At 41.9% G+C, this 24074-nt stretch overlaps 1 protein-coding gene across 3 annotated transcripts in view; it reads left to right on the top strand.

Annotated features, from left to right (window-relative positions):
- Positions 1-24074, top strand: part of USP6NL (USP6 N-terminal like) — a 243202-nt gene that overhangs the window by 21646 nt on the left and 197482 nt on the right. The window contains exon 1 of one of the 3 annotated variants that reach the window (XM_077471855.1): positions 21636-22042. The exons of the other annotated variants lie outside the window; for them this stretch is intronic. Within the exon in view, the coding sequence (XP_077327981.1) occupies positions 21970-22042 (73 nt within the window). The 5' untranslated portion in view covers positions 21636-21969. Of the gene's footprint in view, positions 1-21635; positions 22043-24074 lie in introns of those variants that run through there. 3 annotated transcript variants of the gene reach the window in all.

The following is a 24074-nucleotide window of genomic DNA, read 5'->3' as shown; positions in this document are numbered from 1 at the left end:
TTCTAAGAACATCTATTTATGTTTTCATTGAAGTGGTTGTAAACTCTTGCATATACCCAGTGAAGTGACTAGCCTTAGGTGATACAGAGGTGAAACGCATCCTCCTATATAAAATTATACCCGTTTATCTGCAGTATTCTCTTCATCCAAAGTGCTGAATTATAAATAAGCAAAATAATTGTGTTGCGCTGTCCAAACCAAGTGCTAATACATTATTAGTACAGCTCAATGCCATAAAAATAGTGAATAAAAAAAATGGGGTCCTTTCACACGGGGTGCATCAGTGATGATCCGCCCCATGGATATCCGATTGCTCCATCGATCCCCGCTGAGCAGGAAGATGACAGGTCCATCTCTGCACACTGCGCAGGGATAGACCTGTCGGAGCGCCGCTCTCCCCTATGGGAGATCGGATGACGGCAAACCGCAGAGTCCATTGTAATCCGATCCACAGATGGATGGAAAAGTAGGTTTTTCCTCCGTCACACACTTTTTTGGATCGTAGCGGGGCTGATGTCAGCGGACATGTCACCGCTGATATCTGACGCTCCATAGACCTCTATGGAGCATCCGTTAAGGTCCCCCTGAAAAACTGACAGGCGGACCAGAACGGATCGGTAGTGTGAAAGAGGCCATAATGTGAAAACCAATTAATAAAAATTGGCCAAAGATATTTACATAATGTGCAAAAATAAGTCCAAATGAGAAGTGATTGGTGCAAGACCATTTTTTTTTTTTTTTTTTTTAAATAAATGTGTATATCGCCACAATATTCTTGTGCAAATGTATACAGTGAGGGAACAAAGGTATTTGATCTCCTACTGATTTTGTACATTTGGCCACTGAGAAATGCTATGTCAGTAATTTTAGTGGTAGGTTTATTTTAACAGCGAGAGAATAACAATAAAAATATCCAGAAAAACAAATTTCAGAAAAGTTTTTATAAATTGATTTGCATTTAATGAGGGGAAATAACTTATAAGTATTTGCTCTCCCTATCAATCGGCAAGATTTCTGGCTCCCAGGTGTCTTCTGTGTAGGTAACGAGCTGAAATTAGGAGCACGCTCTCTTAAAATAACCTTAGGGGTGTACTCACTTTTTTGTTGCCAGTGGTTTAGACATTAATGGCTGTGTGTTGAGTTATTTTGAGGGGACAGCAAATTTACACTGTTATACAAGCTGTACACTCACTACTTTACATTGTAGCAAAGTGTCATTTCTTCAAAAGATTAAATATTTACAAAAATGTGAGGGGTGTACTCACTTTTGTGAGATACTGTACTTAGGGGTCTGTTTTTATAAATGTTTTTCAACCAGAAGTTTAGCTTAAAATGTCTTTTGGTATCCAGCACCAAGAACATAACTTTTCCTCTTATAGGAGGGTGTCCTGTGTGGCAGTTGCATATTGTGGAAATCTTTTTTTTTCCACAGTGCTGATCTTATGGTGCTGCGGGGGCTAAGATCCGCCACTGCAAGCAGGAAAGAGTCCGCCTCTTGTCCATCCGCTTCCTACATTCATAGTAGTATTCTTTCCCAGAATGCAAAGATTCTTTGATCAGAAGAGGCGGCTCCTGTAATTTATCTGGTCACAGAACACTTTGCATTCTGGGAAACGGTACGAGGAAACATGTAATTATTGTGCAAAAGTTGTATAAATCACATTTTAAGAATTTTTTAAAAAATGTTTTAATACCTTTAAACAAATATTGCTTAAAGCCCAGTTATGGGAAACCTGAAATATCCCTTGCAATGGGGCTGTGACTGTGCTGCAAGGGTTAATTGCTTGTATAGGTCTTGGGGACTTATTAAAGTAGATTTACCAGTACTTACCCAATCCTCTGTTCCTTCCGCACTGCTAGACCAAACAAATCTTCTTCTCTCTTAAGCTCCAGGGGTCTAAGGCAGTGTTTCTCAACCTTTTTTCAGTCAAGGCACCCTTTAAAATTTCACACAAATCTCAAGGCACCCCAATCTAAAATAAAAAAAATAAAATAAAAAAAACCTCCAAAACAAATAGTTTTGTATAATGTAGCAACAGCCACATCCACAGGACACCCAACATTAGAGATAGTTTATTCTTCCAAAGCAAATACGTTTGCTTAAATCTTTGCACGCTGGTACTGATTAGTATGCCAATTTTTCCCTTTTCCCTCATTTCTCTCCCTCACTCAGCTAATGTGACCCTGGTGCTGGAGGAGAGGCGCAGGTGCCCAACGTCCTCTTTGTCAATGGATGCCATCATTGGTTGTTAGGACACCGGCGGCTGGAATGGTATAACCTGGAACCTGTGGCTTTGTGTAACTAATAGGTAGGCTTGAGCCACCTGCTGGCTTGTAAACAGTTTTTGGGCAATTTCTACATCACCCCTGAAGGCACTCTGAAAAAGGCTGGTCTAAGGTCATGACTTCATCAAGACCAATGCAGGTTCATTGGCTCTGCATTGGACATGTTGACGCCGATGGCCAGTGCACTGCCAGAGTGTGGTGGAGTGCTGCCTTTCAGGGAAAGTGAGAAATCGGGAAAGTAAATGCTAGGCTAAACAAGCAACTAACCCCTGCAGGGTGGGTGCAGCCTCACTATAAGGAATACTTTTCCAGGAGTTGGGCGTTATGTTGTATTAAATATTTCTTTTTGTCTGATTTAAAAAAAAAAAAAATTTCAGTCTTATTTACTGTAAATAGTTGAGATTTTGACAGCTACAACTTTGCTGTATAGATTGTATTTCATACTTTAGCCATCAATAAGTCTCAAGGTTTTTTACCTTCATGCATTTTAACCATTAATGTAGGAGATCTTTACAGTACCTATAGGTAAGCCTATAATGAGGCTTACTTATAGGTACAAATTCATGTATTAGAGATTACTCCCATTTTAAGTTTTATAAGACGGATGCTGTCTCAGTTTATTTTTTTATTTTTTCCCCTATGCCTCTTTAGGCCCTGTTCACATTCGAGCGTCGCTTCTTTTTTGCATTTTTTGGATTGACCCCATTGATTTGAATGAGCTTCCCTCCGCTCCAAAAGTGTGCCATAGTAGCTCTTGTACCCTCTTTTGGGGCGACTTGCACAACAAAATGTCTATTTATTTAGTCCCCCCCAAATGTGTTTTTTTGCATGTTGCAAAATTCCACGCAGAATTGCATGAGTTTGCCTGCAATTTAGTTACGATCAGATGTAAATGGGGGCTTAGAATATTCTCAACCATTTAGGATATTTAGCAGTGATTGTAGGTTGGTGTTTTTTTTTTTTTTTTTTGTTTTTTTTTTTTGAGCCTTCCTTACAGGCCCAGCCAAATGTAAACTTTATGTACATTATATTCATACATCTGCACTGCACAGCAGTATACATAACCGCACAACAGGGCCAAGGAATGAAGGAAGCCGCTCCCCATAGTGGCTCCCGCTGCCGTGTCTCAGCCAATAAGTGAAAGACCTACAAGAACTTCTGCTGTCATGCACATCGATGGATCGGGATCGTACTCAGGTGAGTATTGGGGGGGCTGCGGGGAGAGCTGCACACTGAAGGTTTTTTTTCTTACCGCTGAGAATAAATGAAGGTTAAATAACCTTCACCCTTTTAGAACCACTTTAACCTAACAGCATGTCTCTAGAGTGTGGGAGGAAAACAAAGTACCCAGAGGAAACCCACACAGGTATGCTTTTATATTTGCAAAGTTTCTTGTTGTCTCTGAATATACTGAAAGGGCTAATGTGTTTAAATGTAAAGCACAGTTATCCTTTATTTCTGTTCTTGTCGGTGTGGGGGTTGGTCATGCAAATGCAGACATGCAAAATGCTTGCTTGTTCTCCTGTATCTCGGAGCAGTTTTAGCGTCTAGCATAATATTCCATATTTGCAGCCAGACTGGACTTGCAGGGAAGCTTCTGAGGCCCTGTAAATGAATCACATCCCAAAGAGGATATACATCAGACAAACATTCTGAAGTGTAATTAAAGTGAATGTAAAAGTTCCTTTTTTTTTTTTTTTTTGTTAAATAACAAACCGATTATGGTTACCTGCTCTGTGCAATGGATTGTCCTTTTCTGGGGTCCCCCACTAGTGCTACTGGCTCCTTCTGTCTTACAAGTACACCCCCCTAGCAAGTTGGTTGCTAGGGGGTACTTGTGCAGGCTCACGTCAATAGACGCACACAATGTGACTCTGCCCGCCCCCCACTTCCAAGTCACTGGTTTTGATTGACGGCAGCAGGAGCCAATGGCTCCTGTGAGGAGGGAGATAGAGAGCAGGGCATCTGCTCTGGGGCACAGCGCTGCATTGAGATCGGTCTCGGGTAAGTATTTGGGGGGCAGGAGGCTGCACCTAAAATAAGGCTGAAGGATTTTTGCTATACATTCTATGGATTAAGGTAAAAAAAACCTTCTGGATGCAGCTCCCCCTTGTACTTACCCGAGCCCCATCCTGAGCCAGCAATGTTCATGATAGCGGCGAACTCTGGGTCTCTCTCTCCTCATTAGCTCACAGAGCAGCGGGAGCCATTGGCTCCTTCTGCTGTCAATTACAGCCAGTGAGCCAAAGAGGAGAGAGTGGGAGGCAAGGCCAAGCCACACTGTGTGTGAATGGACATAAAGCAGGGCTTGAGAGCGAGCCTGCTCGAGTGCCCCACAGCAAGAGGCTTGCTATTGGGGGGGCACTGGGCAGGTGGGAGGAGCCAGGACCATCTGCGAGGGACCCAAAAAGAAGAGGATCGGGGCTGCACTGGGCAATTGCACATATCGGGTATGTAAAACCATGTTTTGTGTTTTTGTTAATTTCCTCGTTCTTTCCTTTTTAAAATCACTTTGAGACTCCATGCACACTATAAGATGAAAAAGGCTTACTGAAAAATGCTCATAATAGCGTTTCTGTGTCAGCTTTTAGCAGCAGTTAGGAGCATTTAGCGTTTTTTTTCTGCTGGCAAATCGCTCCAAAAACGTGCAAAAAAGTTTTTTTTTTTCGCTCCTAGAAGCTGAAGTTCCAAAAATGCTTCTAGACTAAAATAATGTGCATGGACACGTAGGATAACACTATGCTTCTAAGGGCTAAAAAAAACAAACAAAAAAAAAAATGCTCAAAAGCTGCTGCTAGGAGCACCTGCTTAAGCTAGTGTGCATGGAGCCTAAAGGTTAAAGTGGGAGTAAACTCCAATGCATCATTTTTACCTATAGGTAAGCCACCCACACAGCCGGAGCCCGCAAACCCAGAAGGAAGACCGAGTGAAGATGGAAACGCCTTCAGCGTTGACAGTGCGACACTGAAAGGCTTCGTTCTAGCTAAGATTCACATAATGTGCTAGTATGTGATGCATACTAACACATTATGCCATTGCCTTGCAGGTTTAAGAACGTTGCACGTTGGTACTTTGACATAGAATACCGTTGTTATGGCAGCAGATAGCCGCCATAACCCCAGTATCCTTTTCATTGGCAGACGGATGAAAGTTGTCTTCGTGGTTGATTCGCCACAAAATCACTTTTATTGGGGGCGGGAGAGGGCCCCCCCCTGCCGTCGCGCTTCGGTCATCTCCGCTGCTTACTAGAGCCGTTGGTAGTGGCGGAGATCATGTCCTTTCCCCTGTGAGGCTGGATGCAGAGTGAGGGGAAAAATGGCCCCTGCTCAGCTCCATACCATTGGATGACGTAAGCGACGTCAAACGTCACTTCAGCCCAATGATCTTAAAGGGGAATAAATTTTTTTTTTTTTTTATTGCATTTAAAGCGGGATTCCACCCTAAAGTGGAACCTCCGCTGATCGGATCCCTCCCCCTCTCCGGTGTCACAATTGACACCTTTCAGGGGGGAGGGGGGTGGAGATACCTGTCAAAGACAGGTATTTTCACCCACTTCCGGGCATAGACTCCCGTGGGAGTCTACGCCATTTCCTGCCCTGCCGCGCTGTCTGCTGGGACACACACAGGTCCCAGTGACAGCGCGGAGATTTCCTATTGCGCGGCGCGGCTCGCGCATGTGCAGTAGGGAACCGGGAAGTGAAGCCGATTCGCTTCACTTCCTGATTCCCTCACCTAGAATGGTGACTGCAGCAGCCGAGGCCCGAGCGGTCGATCGGCCTCGGCTGCCGGCATCGCTGGAACCCGGGACAGGTGAGTGTCCATTTATTAAAAGTCAGCAGCTGTAGTATTTATAGCTGCTAGCTTTTAATATTTTTTTTTTTTTTGGTGGAATCCCTCTTTAAGTGTAAATGCGAGATCTGAGATCTTTTTAAACCCTTATATAATATTAGGGGGTTCTAAGTAAATTTTACAAAAAAATAAAAATGATTTTAACTTGTAAACACCAAGTCTGAAAAATAGGCTCGGCTTAAATAGTTGAAGTATACAATTCTTGTTGATAGATCTTTTGTTGATGTTCAGTTTAAAGCCAGCCTTCACCCTCCTTTTCTTCTTTTATAGTTGCTCCTGTACCTCTCCTATAGCAAAATCAGAAAGATTTCCAGTGGAGCTTCCACCTTTTTTGCCTAGGTGCACCAGCTGCCTGCAGCCTCCTCAGATGCTTGCTTTGCACATCCCAGGAGGCTTCGGGACAATTTTCACAACAGTGTGAAGGCACCAGGCAATCTACACCACACTGTGTGTATGCTCCATGATCAGGGGGCCAACTACAAACACTATGAGGAGACAGCCAGCCTCCTGATGACTTCAGAAGAGATTTTAGTGGCTCAGGACCCAAACTGCAGCAAAAGAGCTGTGAATTACACCATACAAGGCTAGAATTCCTGAGCATGCCAATACGTTCTATGATTTACCAAAACAATATAATATGAGGTCAAACCTTAGGAGTTTAAATTTGTATGCAATCAGGCAGGCCCTTGCACTACATGGTTTTGGTAAATCTGAAGACAAAAATCAGCAGAAAATCTGATAGTGTGTATGGGGCTTAAGAGGGGAAAAAATGTTATGGAGAGGTGAAGTTCTTTAACAACTTGTACTCGTTTAAGCAGAATGGTTCTCATTCATATAACTTGCTGCTAGCAAGACCTAGCATTTTCTATAATGTTAATATAGCCCAATACATATTGAATTTCTGATGTATTCTAAACTCCTTTCGCTAATATTTTAGGGTATACACTTTGTAAATAAATGGACATGCTTGGGCCATATGAGTGTGCATGTCTTTAATTAGAGCAAACGTTCTCAGCACCGTCTTTATCTCTGAAAGCTAAATACTGTTTGGCTGGCAACATTTAACCTTGCTATATTGATACAGTAATGCCCAGATAAAAATGATTAAGTACTGGAAATATGCAGAGTACTGATTTAAGTGACTTTCCCGCTGCTTAGAAGTGGGTCTCTATTATTATATTGCTGGCTTCCACATCAAAGAATGCTTACAATAAGGTATAATTTCATTTGTCTGACTTAGTGGGGCTTTTAATGCGGTTTAATGAGTCTATGGCTTGTTTGATCTGCTGACATGACTATTTAAGATGCACCAGTTTTTGAGATCTTGATTTTTGAATTTTAGAGAAAACTGGTATTTTATTTCTAAACCTGAAAACGGTGCAACCCTTTGCTCCTTTCAGAAAACACCCCTACATTTTATCACCACCTTAAATCCCATGGAATTTTAATTTGCTGTGTAAGAAATGGAGGTGTGCGAATAAACATAATATAATACAGATATTATGATCTAATATCCATATTATTGACGCCTACTTCTTAGAACAAGTGGCATATAAATCACAGGCACAGATTCACATCAACAATACCAAATACTGTTGAACAATTTAAACCTCCTGCTCCATAGAAGGCAAATACCTATAAACCAAAGGCAATATATTCAAACCTTAATAAACCAGTAGATTACTAACCAACAAGCTTATCCAGTATTACCATTCTTAGGGGGATTAACAGTAGCTGAAGTTTCTCTCAGGCCACCTGTATGTGCCTGTCCAAGTGCCCCCCCCCCCCCCCCCCCCCCAGGTGTCACTCTGTCATGTCTTCTGCTCTGGTCTTTTTTTCAGTCAGGTTTCTCTCTGCCATTTTTATCCTAGTTTCTTCCATTCGTTTTAATTGAATCTCTGATTGGTCCAAACTGCACAATCCTATATTTCTCATGAAAGTGATTGATTGGATGGAACTTAATCCACTTTCTGCTGTGATGCTTACCCAATATTTCTATCTAGAGAAAAATATCTTTTTATTCAGAGTCATGGTGTCTCTGGCAACTGTACATTTGTTAATTTTGTCTATCTTCCATCACCCCTGGATCTTTTGACATCGCAATAATAACCCCCAGCATTGGTGTCTGTGGACGCAATAATAACCCCCAGCATTGGTGTCTGTGGACGCAATAATAACCCCCAGCATTGGTGTCTGTGGACGCAATAATAACCCCCAGCATTGGTGTCTGTGGACGCAATAATAACCCCCAGCATTGGTGTCTGTGGACGCAATAATAACCCCCAGCATTGGTGTCTGTGGACGCAATAATAACCCCCAGCATTGCTGTCTGTGGACGCAATAATACCTGCATTTGTGTACAGTAGGTGGTTGAAATAACGCTCAGCTTTGCTGTCATTGAGAACAATAACACCTAGCATTGCTGTCAGTTACTGAAATAATAACCCCTAGAATTGGTGTCTGTAGAATTGACACAATATAAACTCCCAGCATTGGTTTCAGTAACCATAATTATCCCTGCTTTTGTGTGCAGTAGGTAGCTGCAATAATAACCCTTAGCATTGGTGTCATTGGCTGTAATAACCCCCTGCTGGGTGCCAGTGGTTGTAATAACTAAAGGAAGTAAGATCCCGTGATAACCACCACAGGACCAACAGCACTTATCATACCAGCTCTCTGTGAACACCGCCCAACCATGTCATAAGATGGATTGTGTAATATAACACAATGAATGTAACGGGTAGTCAATGAACGCAACCTGAGAACACAAGGGGTTCTGGGTAGCCCAACACTGATAAGGAAAAGACTGATCTAACTAAGCATGGAATGCTGCTGTGTGATCTAGAGGGGACGCTCCATTTAATGCAAAAATAGAAGAGAAAAGACAATGCATAACCTGCATAATGTAGTAAGTCAAACTATGAAATGTATGGTAAAGCCTGTTGCACATGGGAGTAAAAAATGTTACAAAGTGAAATGAGATGCATTGTTGTCTATGGGACATTGCAGGCAGCTAACGAGTAAAGATCAGTAAAACCACGTTGATTACAGAGCAGTAAAAGAAAAATAGAAAATGTTACATTTGAGTGCAGTAATTTACTTGTGTGTTTTACTTGTTTAATGTTTACGCGAGAATAAGGGAGTATGTTACAATACTGGCAATGAAGATGAATTTTTCTTGCCTATACTTAACATTACTCAGGTCTTTACACAGCGTTTTTAGCCCCTTTTACATGGGCGTCACAAGTTCCTGAGTAAACATCAGTAAATTATGATGCCCGTATGCAAGGGGCCTAAGAAAAAGCACTTGCAGGGGTTAAAGTGACAGATGGATGGTGGAATACTGCTGGGTCATTGCACTGTGAGGAAACTGACCAGATCCGATAGGGACACCCATGTCTCGGCAAAAAGCAGAGAAGATCCAGTGATAGAATGCTAGCACCACTGTGAGGTGGTTAGGACCACCGACAAGCCAGGACGTGCAGCCGTAAGACCTCACCCATGGGCATGCGCAAGAGAATGTGTTTCAAGGTACCTCACCTTTTCCACAGCCTCAAGGGCTACCCACACAGGTTTATATAGTCACCCAGTAGTAGGTGGACCATGGGCTGGTTGGAGGGGAGGACTCATAAGTTTGCTTGAATTCCACTGTAAAGGTTGAAAGGGTTACACTTTTCTATACGCCTTTTGCAGTTGGCGTCCCTTCAGTGAAATCTATTGTGAAGATGAATTGAAGAGCACCACAAGGATGCTGCTCTGAACACAAATGGACCTATAAATATTTGAACAGGAAAAGTTGGTTAAGCAGTTTACATGAGAATTTGCAGTGCATTTCATAACCTTTTACTTTGTGCTTAGGTTTTAAAATATTGCCTAAAATAAAAAACAAATTTGATTTATTGAAAAGCCAGAGGTTTTTAATAAATTGTTTATATTGGTATAGCGCAACTTTACAACATTTAAAGTGAATCCTTTCATGCTAATGATGACAAAATTGAGTTGTGTACTCTCTGCAGATGCGCCCCATACAGTGCTTGTTAAATGGAATGTATGTGTGTTCTCTTTATAAATAGGTTTTTGTTTTATAGTCTTTGTTTATACCTCCCAAATGCCCTGAACATTTGTTTTGTTTTGCAGTGGTCTTATGGATGTAATGAGCAATGATTTTAGTGTGTGTGTGTTTTATTTTATTATTTTTTATCTGCTTTAAAACTCAACAAAAAAGTGCACAAACAGCCCAGCCAGTAAAACTATAAGTGCCCGTTCACACTACCGCGACTTAGCCGCCTGACAAGTCGCGCTCCGTTCTGTACTATGGAACCGTTTTAATAGGAGCGACTCAAGTCGCTCCGACTTAGAAAAAGGTTCCTGTACTATTTTTGGGGCGACTTCAGGCGACTTGCATTGACTTCTATACAGAAGTCATTTTGCAATTCGCCACTGAAGTTGTGTGCAGGTCGCGTCTGTGAGTCGCGCTGCAAGTCGCGTCGCCTCTGTGTGAACGGGCACTTAGACCTGTATTCCTGCAGCCCATGTCTTCATCCTATTGCTTTATTGTTGCTCTCCGGTTATTTGACACTTCTGGGACCGTGTTTTTAAATACCTGTGCGTTCCCCTGCTGTGTATGCTGTGGTTCCCCCTGCTGATATTTCAGTCTTGCATTGACATTGTCTTTAGCAAGGCAGTGGTCGTCTTGGAGGTGTGTATCAGCTTATGTTGGAGTACTGCCCTGCAGCCCAGTCTCAAAGGGGGGTGGGGGGGGGTTATCGTGCTCTGCTAAAGTATGTCACAGTACCTGTTGGCATTCATGGTTTCCTCATCGAACTGTAGCTCCCCAGTGCCGGCAGCACTCATGCAGCCCCAGACCATGACGCAGTCACACCCATCACCGTGCGCGACTGTAGGCAAGACACACTTGTCTTTGTACTCCTCACCTGGTTGCTGACACACACACTTGACACCATCTGAGCCAAATAAGTTTATCTTGGTCTCATCAGACCACAGGACACGGTTCCAGTAATCCATGTCTTTAGTCTGCTTGTCTTCAGCAAACTGTTTGTGGGCTTTCTTGTGCAGCTCCCTTTTTCTAAAAAAAAAAAAAAAAAAAAAAAAAAAAAAGAGCCTTCCTTTTAGGACAACAGCCATGTAGACCAAATAAATGCAGTGTGCGGCATATGGTCTGAGCACTCACAGGCAGGCTTGGAGTGTGGGAGGAAACCCACGCAGGCACAGGGAGAACATGCAAACTCCAGGCAGGTAGTGTCATGGTTGGGATTCAAACCAGTGACCCTTTTTACTGCTAGGTGAGAGTGCTAACCACTACACCACTGTGCCACCCTGTATCTTAAATTGGGGGCTGGAACCAACTGCAATCGTGAGAAGAAAGTGTCACCAGCACACCAGGATCTCCAAAATTGGGTCCAAAATTTGAATTGCATAGTGTCAAAAAAATAAATAGAAACTATATTTTTGGAGCCACTCGGGACTCCTTCATCAGGCATGTGACCAGTATGAGAGAGTGAGAGTGATAACACCAAATTTAACACACCTTCTCCCCATTCACACCTGAGACCTCGTAACACTGAGTACCATGACATCGGGAAGGGAAAATTACTAATTGGGCCCAGTTTGTACTCACTTTTGATGCTGGCGGTTTAGACATGAATAGCTTTGTGTTGAGTTATTTTGAGGGGACAGCAAATGTACACTGTTATACAAGCTGTACACTCACTACTTTACATTGTAGCAAAGTGTCATTTCTTCAGTGTTGTCACATGAAAAGATATAATAAAATATTTACAAAAATGTGAGGTGTACCCACTTTTGTGAGATAGTGTGTGTGTGTGTGTGTATCTATCTATCTATCTATCTATCTATCTATCTATCTATCTATCTATCTATCTATAATTATACCTATGGTTAATCCAGAGGAAGGAAAAAACACTTTCTTCTCTCACTACTGAGCACTCTGTAGAAACTGCTGATGGCAGGCAATGTAAACACAGTACAGAGCACTACTTCCACGCTGTTAACACTGCAAGGTCAAATGACGTCTCTGATCTTTTTTAAGAATAGGGCACGGGCAGAACTAAAGCAGGTCTGTCCTTCCTTTCCCTATTTTAGTATGCTAAAATATACTTGCAGTGCCACTCCCAATATTCTACCCATGTGCTTAAACTGGAACATTACTGATAACAACTTGATATAAAATAATGTTCTTTATTATGGAACATACACTCCACATTAACCACTTCAGCCCTGAAAGATTTGGCTGCTCAATGACCAGAGCACTTTTTGTGATATGGCACTGCGTCGCTTTAACTGATAATTGTGCTGTCGTGTGACGCTGTACCCAAACAAAATTGATGTCCTTTTTTTTCCCCACAAATAAAGCTTTCTTTTGGTGGTATTTGATCATCTCTGCTGTTTTTTATTTTTTCGGTATAAACCAAAAAAGGGCAACAATTTTTTGAAAAACAATATTTTGTACTTTTTGCTATAATATCCCCAATTTAAAAAAAACAAAAAAAAAAATTTTTTTTCTCAGTTTAGTCCGATATATATTTTTGGTAATAAAAACCGCAATAAGCGTATATTGATTAGTTTGCGCAAAAGTTATAGAGTCTACAAAATAGAGGATAGATTTATGGCATCTTTATTTTTTACCAGTAATGGCGGCAATCTTTATCATGACTGCAACATTAGGGCAGACACATTGGGCGCTTCTGACACATTTTTGAGACGATTGACAATTATACAGGGATCAGTGCTATAAAAATGCACTGATTACTGTATAAATGTCAATGGCAGGGAAGGGGTTAAGACTAGGGGGCGATTAAGGTGTTAACTGTGTTCCCTGACTGTGTGTTCTAACTGGGGGAGGGGACGGACAATTGACTATAGGAGATGACAGATCGTGGTTTTCCCAATAAGAAATAAATACAATTATACTTAGGCCTCATGCACACGAGACGCAGTTAAACGCGCGTTCAGATGCAGTTGGACAGTTTTTTCAACTGCACCTGAACTCATTCAATGTTATCCTATGTGTCCATGCACACAGTCTCGTTTTTTTCCGTTTATATGCAGTTGCGTTTAATCTCGTTTTTCCAGAAGCAAAAAAATGCGTTCAGAAACAAAAATTTCTGCGTTTCAGACGCTAAACGCGGCTAAACGCGGCACCCGCGTTTAGCCGCGTTTGCGTTTATATGCGTTTTTAAAGGTGACCTTTTTTTTTTACATTAAAAATCTCAAAAATGATTGCAAATGATGAAAAACCATTAGAAAAATATTTTAAACAATTGCAAGTGGACAATCCACAACTTGTGGCAAGTGACGTGGCAAGTGGACAATCCACAACTTGTGGCAAGTGACATGGCAGGTGGCAAGTGATGTGGCAAGTGGACAATCCACAACTTGTGGCAAGTGACGTGGCAGGTGAAGTGGCAAGTGACGTGGAAAGTGGACAATCCACAACTTGTGGCAGGTGACGTGGCAGGTGACGTGGCAAGTGAACAATCCACAACTTGTGGCAGGTGACGTGGCAGGTGAAGTGGCAAGTGACGCGGCAAGTAGACAATCCACAACTTGTGGCAGGTGATGTGGCAAGTGACGTGGCAGGTGATGTGGCAAGTCACGTGGCAAGTGGACAATCCACAACTTGTGGCAGGTGATGTGGCTGGTGACGTGTCAAGTGGACAATCCACAGCTTGTGGCAGGTGGCATGGCAGATGACGTGGAAAGTGGACAATCCACATCTCGTGGCAGCTGACGTGGCAAGTGACGTGGCAAGTGGACAATCCAAAACTTGTGGCAGGTGACGTGGCAAGTGACGTGGCAGGTGACGTGGCAAGTGATGTGGCAAGTGGACAATCCACAGCTTGTGGCAAGTGACGTGGCAAGTGGACAATCCACAACTTGTGGCAAGTGACGTGGCAGGTGACGTGGCAAGTGATGTGGCAAGTGGACAATCCACAGCTTGTGGCAAGTGACGTGGCAAGTGGACAATCCACAATTTGTGGCAGGTGACGTGGCAGGTGACGTGGCAAGTGAACAATCCACAACTTGTGGCAGGTGACGTGGCAAGTGACGTGGCAGGTGATGTGGCAAGTGACGCGGCAAGTAGACAATCCACAACTTGTGGCAGGTGATGTGGCAAGTGACGTGGCAGGTGATGTGGCAAGTCACGTGGCAAGTGGACAATCCACAACTTGTGGCAGGTGATGTGGCTGGTGATGTGGCAAGTGGACAATCCACAGCTTGTGGCAGGTGGCATGGCAGATGACGTGGAAAGTGGACAATCCACATCTCGTGGCAGCTGACGTGGCAAGTGACGTGGCAAGTGGACAATCCAAAACTTGTGGCAGGTGACGTGGCAAGTGACGTGGCAGGTGACGTGGCAAGTGATGTGGCAAGTGGACAATCCACAGCTTGTGGCAAGTGACGTGGCAAGTGACGTGGCAGGTGACGTGGCAAGTGATGTGGCAAGTGGACAATCCACAGCTTGTGGCAAGTGACGTGGCAAGTGGACAATCCACAACTTGTGGCAGGTGACGTGGCAAGTGAACAATCCACAACTTGTGGCAGGTGACGTGGCAAGTGACGTGGCAGGTGATGTGGCAAGTGACGCGGCAAGTAGACAATCCACAACTTGTGGCAGGTGATGTGGCAAGTCACGTGGCAAGTCACGTGGCAAGTGGACAATCCACAACTTGTGGCAGGTGATGTGGCTGGTGACGTGGCAAGTGGACAATCCACAGCTTGTGGCAGGTGGCATGGCAGATGACGTGGAAAGTGGACAATCCACATCTCGTGGCAAGTGACGTGGCAGGTGATGTGGCAAGTGACGTGGCAAGTGGACAATCCACAATTTGTGGCAGGTGACGTGGCAGGTGATGTGGCAAGTGGACAATCCCCAACTTGTGGCAAGTGACGTGGCAAGTGGACAATCCACAACTTGTGGCAGGTGCCGTGGCAAGTGACACGGCAAATGCAAGTGTACAACTGCTCTCTATGCTGCTGCTGCTCACTCTGATCAAAATAGCAGAAATAGTTAAAAAAAATGCTTTGAGAGCTTGGGGAGGGTCTACATGATGTTATCTTTATAAACGCGTCTAAACGCGGCATGCAAACGCGGCAAAACGCGCGTTTCAGCTTTTTTTTAACAGAGGTTTCATCTGCGTCTCGTGTGCATGAGGCCTTATTCTGGTTATACTTTTTATTATATTTATTCTTAAGCATATTGGTATAATATTGAAGTGGTGCTGCAATTATATTTTAGCATTATAGCATTCCCATATAATCAATCCTTTTTGCTATCTGTTGTTACATTGTTAATGAAGCTGACTTTAGATTTTATTTTATTTTTTTCTGTTAGATCACTGTTACTGCACAAAGTTATTCAGCATTTTTAGAAACTTAAACCTGGCTTTTTGTAATGCTGCACACCACAATGCAGGTGCATTACTACCTAAATTCACTAAGTTGACCTCCACTTGCACTCAAAGTGCATAGCTTACCGGCTGACTAGATTTCAGCCACGTACTCTATTTCTATACTTGTCTACGCCACTATGTCTGTAATTTGGTGATCTTGGGACATAACTTGATCCTGAAACAGCCTACTGTTGCACTGCATTAGCATATCTTGTGTTGAGGCAGCCTATTCACTTAAATGGATTACCCGTTGCACCAAAAAAGCTCATGAACTACTTTCTGCAATGCAGCACACTGCAAAACATGGTTGTTTTCTTATCGTACATCACGGGACACAGAGCCATAGTAGTTACTATGTGGGTTATAGGCCACCTTCAGGTGATGGACATTGGCACACCCTAAGATAAAAAGTGCACTCCCTATATAACCCCTCCCACTGCTTGGAGTACCTCAGTTTTTTCACCAGTGTCTAAGGTGTTGGCACGAATGTGCTGTACTGAGCTCCATTGCAGCAATCCTTACTGGGGCTAGCTATGCACCCGGATCCATTCAAAGTGTCTTTTAGGCTGATGGGGTGAGAAATTAAGCTGGCCTTGAGTGCTTTCTAAGGACAGGTCTCTGCCTTATTTAGAGAGAGAGGCTAGAGTATGCATACTTGCTAGTGTATACAGACGGACTAGTGTATACAGAAGACCGGCTAGTTTATATAGGGAGGCTAATGTGTGCAAAAGATAGGCTAGATTATAGAGATTATATGTCAACGACCACTTGCTTCGCATTCTTTGGCCCATAAATGAAGTCAGGGGGTAACACTGCTTTATCTCTGGTCAAGTAACCCCTGAACCCATGGGACTCGAATTTAGTTTTGTCGGCATTACAAAACAGCCTTTTTTGGGCCGATGTGATGTATTCCCTTGGTCCTTTTTTGACAAGGAAACAATTTTTTCTGGAAACCATATCTGCTGCAAGAAGGGTACCAGTATTGGCTGCTCTTTCTTGTAAAGAGCCATATTTTTATTCACAAAGATAGGTAGTATTACATCCTCATCCTAACTTTTTACCAAAGGTTAGTATCAGGTTTTTATCTAAACCCGGATATTGTTCTACAGTCCTTTTTTTTTCTTTTTTTTTTTTTTTTTTTTTCTTTTTTTTCCAGAACCATGTTCTTGGGAAGAAAAATCACTACTTTTTATTTTATTAATTTTTTTTGATATGGTGAGAGCAGTCAATATCTACTTAAAGGAGATTTCTCAGATTACTCAGATTGGGAAAATGGAAGGTTTTTGTTTGTGTTGCCTGAGGTCCTAAAAGAGGACAGGCAGCATCAAAATCTACTATTCTAAATAGATTCGACAAGTAATTGTTCAGGCTTATGGTTTTTAAAGAGGTGGATTCCACCCTCTCAAATCAAAACGCACTCCTCTAGGGCTGTTGGTGCTTCCTGGGCAGTGCATCACCAAGCCTCCATGGCTCAAATCTGCAAGGCTGCAACTTGGTCTTCAGTCTATACATTTACCAGATTCTATCAAATAGATGTGAAAGGTCATGAGGATATCACCTTTGGGCGCTGTCTGCTGCAGTATAAGTCCTCTAGTCTCTTATTGCCCTTCTTTTTGTTCTGTCTCTCTCCCTTCGGTTGGCATTGTTATGGGAACATAGTAACTACTATGGCTTTGTATCCCGTGATGTGCGATAAGAAAATAGGATTTTTAAAACCGCTTATCTGTAAAATCCTTTTCTTTGACGTACATTACGGGACGCAGAGGTCCCTCCCTTCTTTTGGTATACACATGTATTGCTTTGCTACAAAACTGAGGTACTCCCAGTAGTGGGAGGGGTTATATAGAGTGAACTTTTTGTCTTGGCCTATAACCCACATAGTAACTACCATGGTTCTGTGTCCCATGATGTACTTAAAAAGAAAAGGCTTTTACAGGTATGCTGTTTTAAAAATCAAATTATTGTATTACTGTGTATTGTGGTGTGCTGCAACCATGTTACAATTATTTACCATCATAATTTTATTTATCCTCTCTTCTATATTTTTTATTATTTTTACTATCTATCTTGTACTTCTCTTTTGCTCAGACCACTCCTCCCTCTTTCTATATTCCAACCAGTTCAGAATATTTCCTTTAACCTGAAGCCACTCTCTCCCAAATTCTTCCAAATGTTTTTTTTCGTTTTGTCCTCTCCGTCGTAATATAGTTCTTTCATACTGCAGATGTAATCTACCCTTTTTAATCCAAACTCATTGTTGGGCTCTGTTACCTGCCCGAATTTTGGTATCTACAATTTAGCTGCATTTATTAAATGATGTATTACAGTATTTTTTATATTGTTTTATTGAAACTTTTGTGATGTAAAACAAGACCACGGGTGTTTATGGATATACCCTTAATCTCCTGCATCTGTTGATTATTCTGTATTTTTGGACACTTCCACCATAAGCGTGCCATTGTTCCTCTAATCATACAACCTCTTCAATAGAATGGTGATTTTTCTCTGGTTATTTATTTTCTTTATTCAGTGTTATATACATATAACAGACATATAAAATACATTTTGATCGTATTTACATCTACTTCTGTACCAATCTCAATATTTTCTCCCTTTGTTGTTCACTCGGGGGTGCCCGAAGCTCACTTTCCCATCTTTCAACATATGGAGGGATTTTTTGGTTTCGCCATTGTAGTACGTATCTTAATCCGTTAATTGGAGGCAAGTTTATTTAAGAGTCCAGGTTACCTAGGTTGGTAGAAGAAAATTTGTTAGATCTAGAGAGAACTATAACTCAAGAAACTAATATTGCAATAAAATATTTATGTAGACTGTAGATACAAAGTGTATATTCTAAGATCTTGGCTACCAGGATGAAAGGTCTGATACCAGAGTGGCTACACACAGATCAGGTAGGGTTCATCCCTAGACTGGGGATTTATGATGGCCACATTAGCAACAATAGGTATCGGGCCAAGAATTTATCAAATGGAGAAAAATGTAATTGCTGTATTACTAATCTTTATGCACTTGTGTGCAAACTGTGCATTATTCCATAAACAACAATGGACCTGTGTTCAGATTGGTAAAAAAAAAAGTGGCGTGCTAGAGTCCTTATAGGCTGCGGCTGCTCTATTTGAATAAGATTACACAGAACCCTGGATAAGGTGAATTTAGGGCTCTACGTAAATAATGCTCCGTTTGGTGTGCAGCTTGACTATGCTAGAAAGTCATATGACCAATCTCTCCTCTTTCGCATTCCCCCCTCCCCCCGCCTCCCCCCCCCAATGGATTTTACGTGGCTTTTTCTTGCTTTGGAGTCCCGAAGCTAGCGTTAAGCATGGTTTTTAAAGTGCGTTTTTTTGTACTTTTTTTTTTTTTTTTTTTTTTTTTTTTTTTAGCATCCGCACAGACCTGACTCGCACAGGAACACGGGACATGCATGTCCCATGCAATTACATTTTGTTGCTCATTTGATTTTAATGGGATGCAGATTGCACTGGAACGCAGAAAAATTAGTGCCTGGTACTATGCAATTTGGTACCTGCAAACACTGCATTTGGGGTCGGCTGTTACATTCGCACCCACAGCAGATTGCAGTGGCAGTGCATTCCTGTGCAGTAAGGGAAATGCGCACTGAGCGTGCCTGCAACACCCTGTGGTGTGAACCGGCCCTTACCCCTAAGTGAACTTTCTGACTTTGAACACAATTTCTGTGTTACCATATGATTAGCAGCTCACTAACTACAACTATAGCTTTTTAGTTGACTTTTAGCTCTTTACTGATTTAGTTGTAATGCAAATCATACGTGGCCACAAAACCACAAAGCCTACATGCTTTGATGGGCTAAATTATCTGTAATTTAGCCAAAATGACATGGGCCGTTACACCCCTAAGCTGCACTTTAGGTTGATGTCTACAGTTTATTACCATTTTGTTACATTTTATTTTTTACTGCTAAACTGTGTGACCTAGATCTAGACTTGGCTTTTAAATGAACTGCTGTCCTGCTCCCCATTCACAACTGAGACCTTGTAAGGGCTCTTTCACACTAGCGATCCGTTCAGGTCCGCCTGTCAGTTTTTCAGGTGGACCTGAATGGATGCTCCATAGAGGTCTATGGAGCGTCTGATGTCAGCGGTGACATGTCTGCTGACATCCGCTCCGATCCGAAAAAAAAGTGTGACGGAGTAAAATAGTACAATTCAGGAGCAAGAAAGACGTGTGCATACATTCTTACCTACAGTGGGACCATGGAGACCAATTGTTTCAAATCTAAGCAGAATAGGGTCCCAATATTCCAACTCCTATATTTGAGGCCATCCTTGACACCAACAAATTGTTTCACTCAGGGCATGCAACACTTGATATGGCTATTGAGAGACAGAGGGCTGTTGAGTTCAATGTTTTTGATTGTCCTACGAGACTGCTGGACCACTGACCTTCTGTTTGGGCAGTGCTGGTTGGCCCTGTGCTGATTACATGCACCCTCCCAAGAAAAAAGAAAAAACAATAGCAATACACACCAAACTGAGCAAATGCGGAGGATTAACCCCTTAGGTTTCACAGCGAGTATAACGAGCATGCTTTACTGCATATGCGGAATCATTTTTCTGTTGTGGGTTTAATAACACTTTTAAAGGCGAAGTCTAGCCAAAGCTCGTTTGGCTGTAATTCTCCTATGGATCTCAGGAGTGCAGTTCGTCTTGCACTTCTGTGACTTGTTTTCAGCAGCAAGTGGGCTGAAGCCCATTATCTGCTGACGTCACTGAAGTTAGTCCAGGCATGCGTCATTGCGAGAATGAAGTCTGGGTCCGCCAGGTGCCTGGACCCACACCCAGCTTGGCCTCTCAGTGAGAGTCATTGAGAGGCTGAGCCAGCCACCCCCACCCCTTCCTCAGCCTAGTGCTCCAATGAGTTCGGAGAGAGCAGAGAGCTGTGACTGACAGCTCTTTGCTCGAGGAGCTCTGAAAACCGAGCGATCAGCAGTGTTCGATCACTCGGTTCTTAATGCAGAAACATCGGGGGACATGTGCAGGCATCAGACTGATGCTGCATCCACCTAGGGTAAGTATGATTCCTAAAAAACAACAAAAAAACAACCTTTTACTCCTCTTTTAAGGTTCCTTGTTGACCCTTGGGGGTGGTTTGGGGTGGTTGGAATGTTTGATTTGCCCACCTCTCATTGGGGCACTGCTTTGGGACATCCTTATCATCAAAGAGTAGAAGAGCCATTTCCAACAATGGGCATACTCCGTGTAAAATCCCTTTCTTTTAGTTTGTTGATGGGACACAGCACCCCCACCCCTCTATTTGAGTTTATATCTTACACTGCTTTGCTACCAACTGGCTTGTCTATAGAAGAGAGAGGGGGGGGGGGGTGTTATACCAGCTAGGGCTTGCCCTTTGTGTTACTGTGTTCTTTTCTGCCTAGTGCCCTAACCTTGTAGGTGGCACTATAATACCTATTGTCAAAGAATAGAACTCAGGGATTTTATGGTGAGCACAAAAATCACGCTTTACCTTATTCTGTTCATGTGCTCTTCTTTTTTATTTTTTCACTTTTTTTTTTTTTTAATGGGCTTTTCGAGGAAGTTGTGGTACTAAAATGTCTTTGAAGGGCCATTTTGGATTGAATTAAGCATGTGAGATGACACAGGTTTATGAGAGAGCTCATTCCTGTGAGCTGTGAATTGCACCACGAAAAGGCTACTGATGTTGTGGTCAGGAGAGAAGTGCACTCTTCCAAATATCTTAACATTAAGCATTCATTTTCTTTAAAAGTACAACACACTGTGGTCTCTGGTGGGACTATTAAACTTCAGATTTAAGTGTGAGGACAAGTGTTTTGGTTTCTCTTTGTTCTGATTGGTATCTGAGGCAGCCTGTCAGGTCAAGTAGGAGCATGTGAGAGGTACAACACTATGGTAGTGCTGAGGGACTTCACAGAGCTGAAGGCACAACACGGCATGGGATTTTCCTGGTAGTAGACGTTAAAGCTGTTTGTATATTTCAACACCTCAATGTCAAGTTCACCATTGCTGCTTTTTTTTCTTTTTTCTTTTTGTGCTGGTTTAGTTTCTCGTTCGTTCGTATTTAAATCTGTGTTACTAATTTGCTTTAGAAGATTTTTATCAAATTGATTGCCTTTTAAACATTACTGGACTGTAAGTAGCAGCTTTGCTTGATCCCGAGTCTACTCATGTAGTGCATGAGCTGCTCTCCTCAAGGTTGCCTTTAAGCCTTCAAAAGAATTTAGGGACGCATATTTGAGAAGGTATGATCTTTCTTTTCTGCGTTACTTGAGCTCACAGAGGCGAGGATACAATGAGCTCCAGCAATGAAACCTGTTGGCTTTATGTATGAAGAGCAGCTGGCTTCTTTTCTTGCTAAGTAGAGATGATTCAGGTTTTGCAGATTGTGAAAGAACTGGTCTCACCTTCAAGGCGCAGAGCAGCCACAGCACACAAAGGTAGGAGCTCTCAAAAGTATGTAATCTCAGTGTTCTTGTGCATTTCAAACCTGTTTGTGATATGGTAGAATGACTGTATTGGTCAGTGTTATCATACTGCGGTTCTTTAATGCTTCCTTTTTTTTTTTTTTTTCTTGTTAACCCCTTTTGGTCTCTGCTGCTTTCTCCCAGCTGTGCAGGCTCATTGATTTTAATACCGAGGAATATATAACCGTGCACTTGCTCGCCTGCTTTATAAACAGACTTTTTATATGTGCCTTTTGTAGGACTCATTGAGGTCTGAGAAGCTGTTTTTAAACACAAATAGGGAGCTCTGGTCTCAGTCATCTCTGTAGCTGGTAAAAAGCTGAGTGTTTGTATATATTAACATCTAAAAATGTGGTTATAAAATATGTAGGGAACTTTTACCATTCAGAGAGAATGAGCTGTTTAGCTAAGGAGATAATTAGGTCAGGCGTAATGCATATTAAATGATTTAATATGTTTGTGAACCCTACTGTAAATAATACAACATTCATGTTTATTTCTGTTAGAGAAGAAATGTAAATGTTTTCGAGTTGTCAACATTTCAATCTCATTGGAAATAAAACCTAGTATTTATCTACTGTATGTATGAATTTGTTTGTTTTTTGTTGCTTTTGTTTTTGGGTTTTTATTTTTTAGCATGTACAATTCATATTGCATCATTAAATTGCTTTGGGTCATTCACAAACAGACTGGATGAAATGCAGACAGTATATATTTTCAACATGCTTAGCTGTGGATTTACTTATGCTTTTACTGTCAAGCTAAACAGAGTTTCCTTTGTTTTCTTGTGTATTTTGATGTGCCCAATAAAAAGGGTAACGCTGCCATTTCAGGGCAAAGCCAAATATAGACAATGGCATGTCTGACTGCATACTGAAAAGTCCTGCTTTCCAGGATCTGACAGATCATTTCTAGATGCATCAAAAAGGGTTTCATATGCAGTGATGTGGACACACACACACACACACACACACACACACACACACACACACACACACACACACACACACACACACACACACACACACACACACATATATATATATATATATATATATATATATATATATATATATATATATATATATAATTTTTTTTGGTTTGTAGTTTTACTTTTTCACTAATCAGACTGGTTCAGACATCCATTTACACAGAAAATGCTCCAACCTATTATGAACACTGAACTTGTAGAAATGGGTCTGAGAATGTTAGACTAGGTGAGGTTGAAAAAAGTTCATCAAGTCCAACCTGGGCAAATTGTATAACATGAAATGTGCTAAAAGCAGAATAAAACTTTTTGCAGTTTTGTGGTCAGTCATGATCGTGAGGTTGATTTTGCTAAAACTGGAGGGTGCAAATGTACATGGTAGCTAATCCGCTTCTAACTTCAGCTTGATCAATTAAGAGTTGACAAAAAAAAAAAAATATTGGAAACTGATTGACTGGCTGCACCATATTTTGCACTCACCAGTTTTAGTATATCAAACCTAATGTGGTGGTCCCTGACCTGTTGCATTTAGCCTCTGCCCAATACTTTTTACCTCTTATCTCCATTCATAACTAAGTTAAAAGAGCATAGTATGATGCCAACAGCAGCATTGGGTGTGGAGATTTTTCTTGGTTATGATAACTATTCTGCACACCCAAATCATGCAGAACACCTATTAGGAGCCAGGTAGTCCATGTGTTCTATTTTTGGGCCTTTAGTATTGTTAGAGGAAACACTTTTTCCCTAAGGTCATTCATGATTTGACTGACTGACTCCAGAATTATGCACATATTTCCCTAGTCCTGATGTGGCAACCCTAGGTTTATATGCTATAATCACCACATCCCATTTTGCACCCCACAAACGTCTCATGGAGAATATTGCATGTGGGTTCTTTCTCTCCTAGCATAAATCTACCTCTAATTTTGTTTATTGCTACATTTAGGTCCAGCAGCATAAAGTCTTCAAATGGTTAGGGCCATCTTATTTTTCCAGGTTGGCCATTCATAACATTTT

Source organism: Lithobates pipiens, unplaced genomic scaffold (genome assembly GCF_037356315.1).
Source record: "Lithobates pipiens isolate NorthernLeopardFrog02 unplaced genomic scaffold, aLitPip1_a1.2 Scaffold_8, whole genome shotgun sequence".
NCBI classification, from domain to species: domain Eukaryota; kingdom Metazoa; phylum Chordata; class Amphibia; order Anura; family Ranidae; genus Lithobates; species Lithobates pipiens.
The sequence above is the reverse complement of the archived record's forward strand: the minus strand, read 5'-3'. Positions and strand labels throughout refer to the sequence as shown.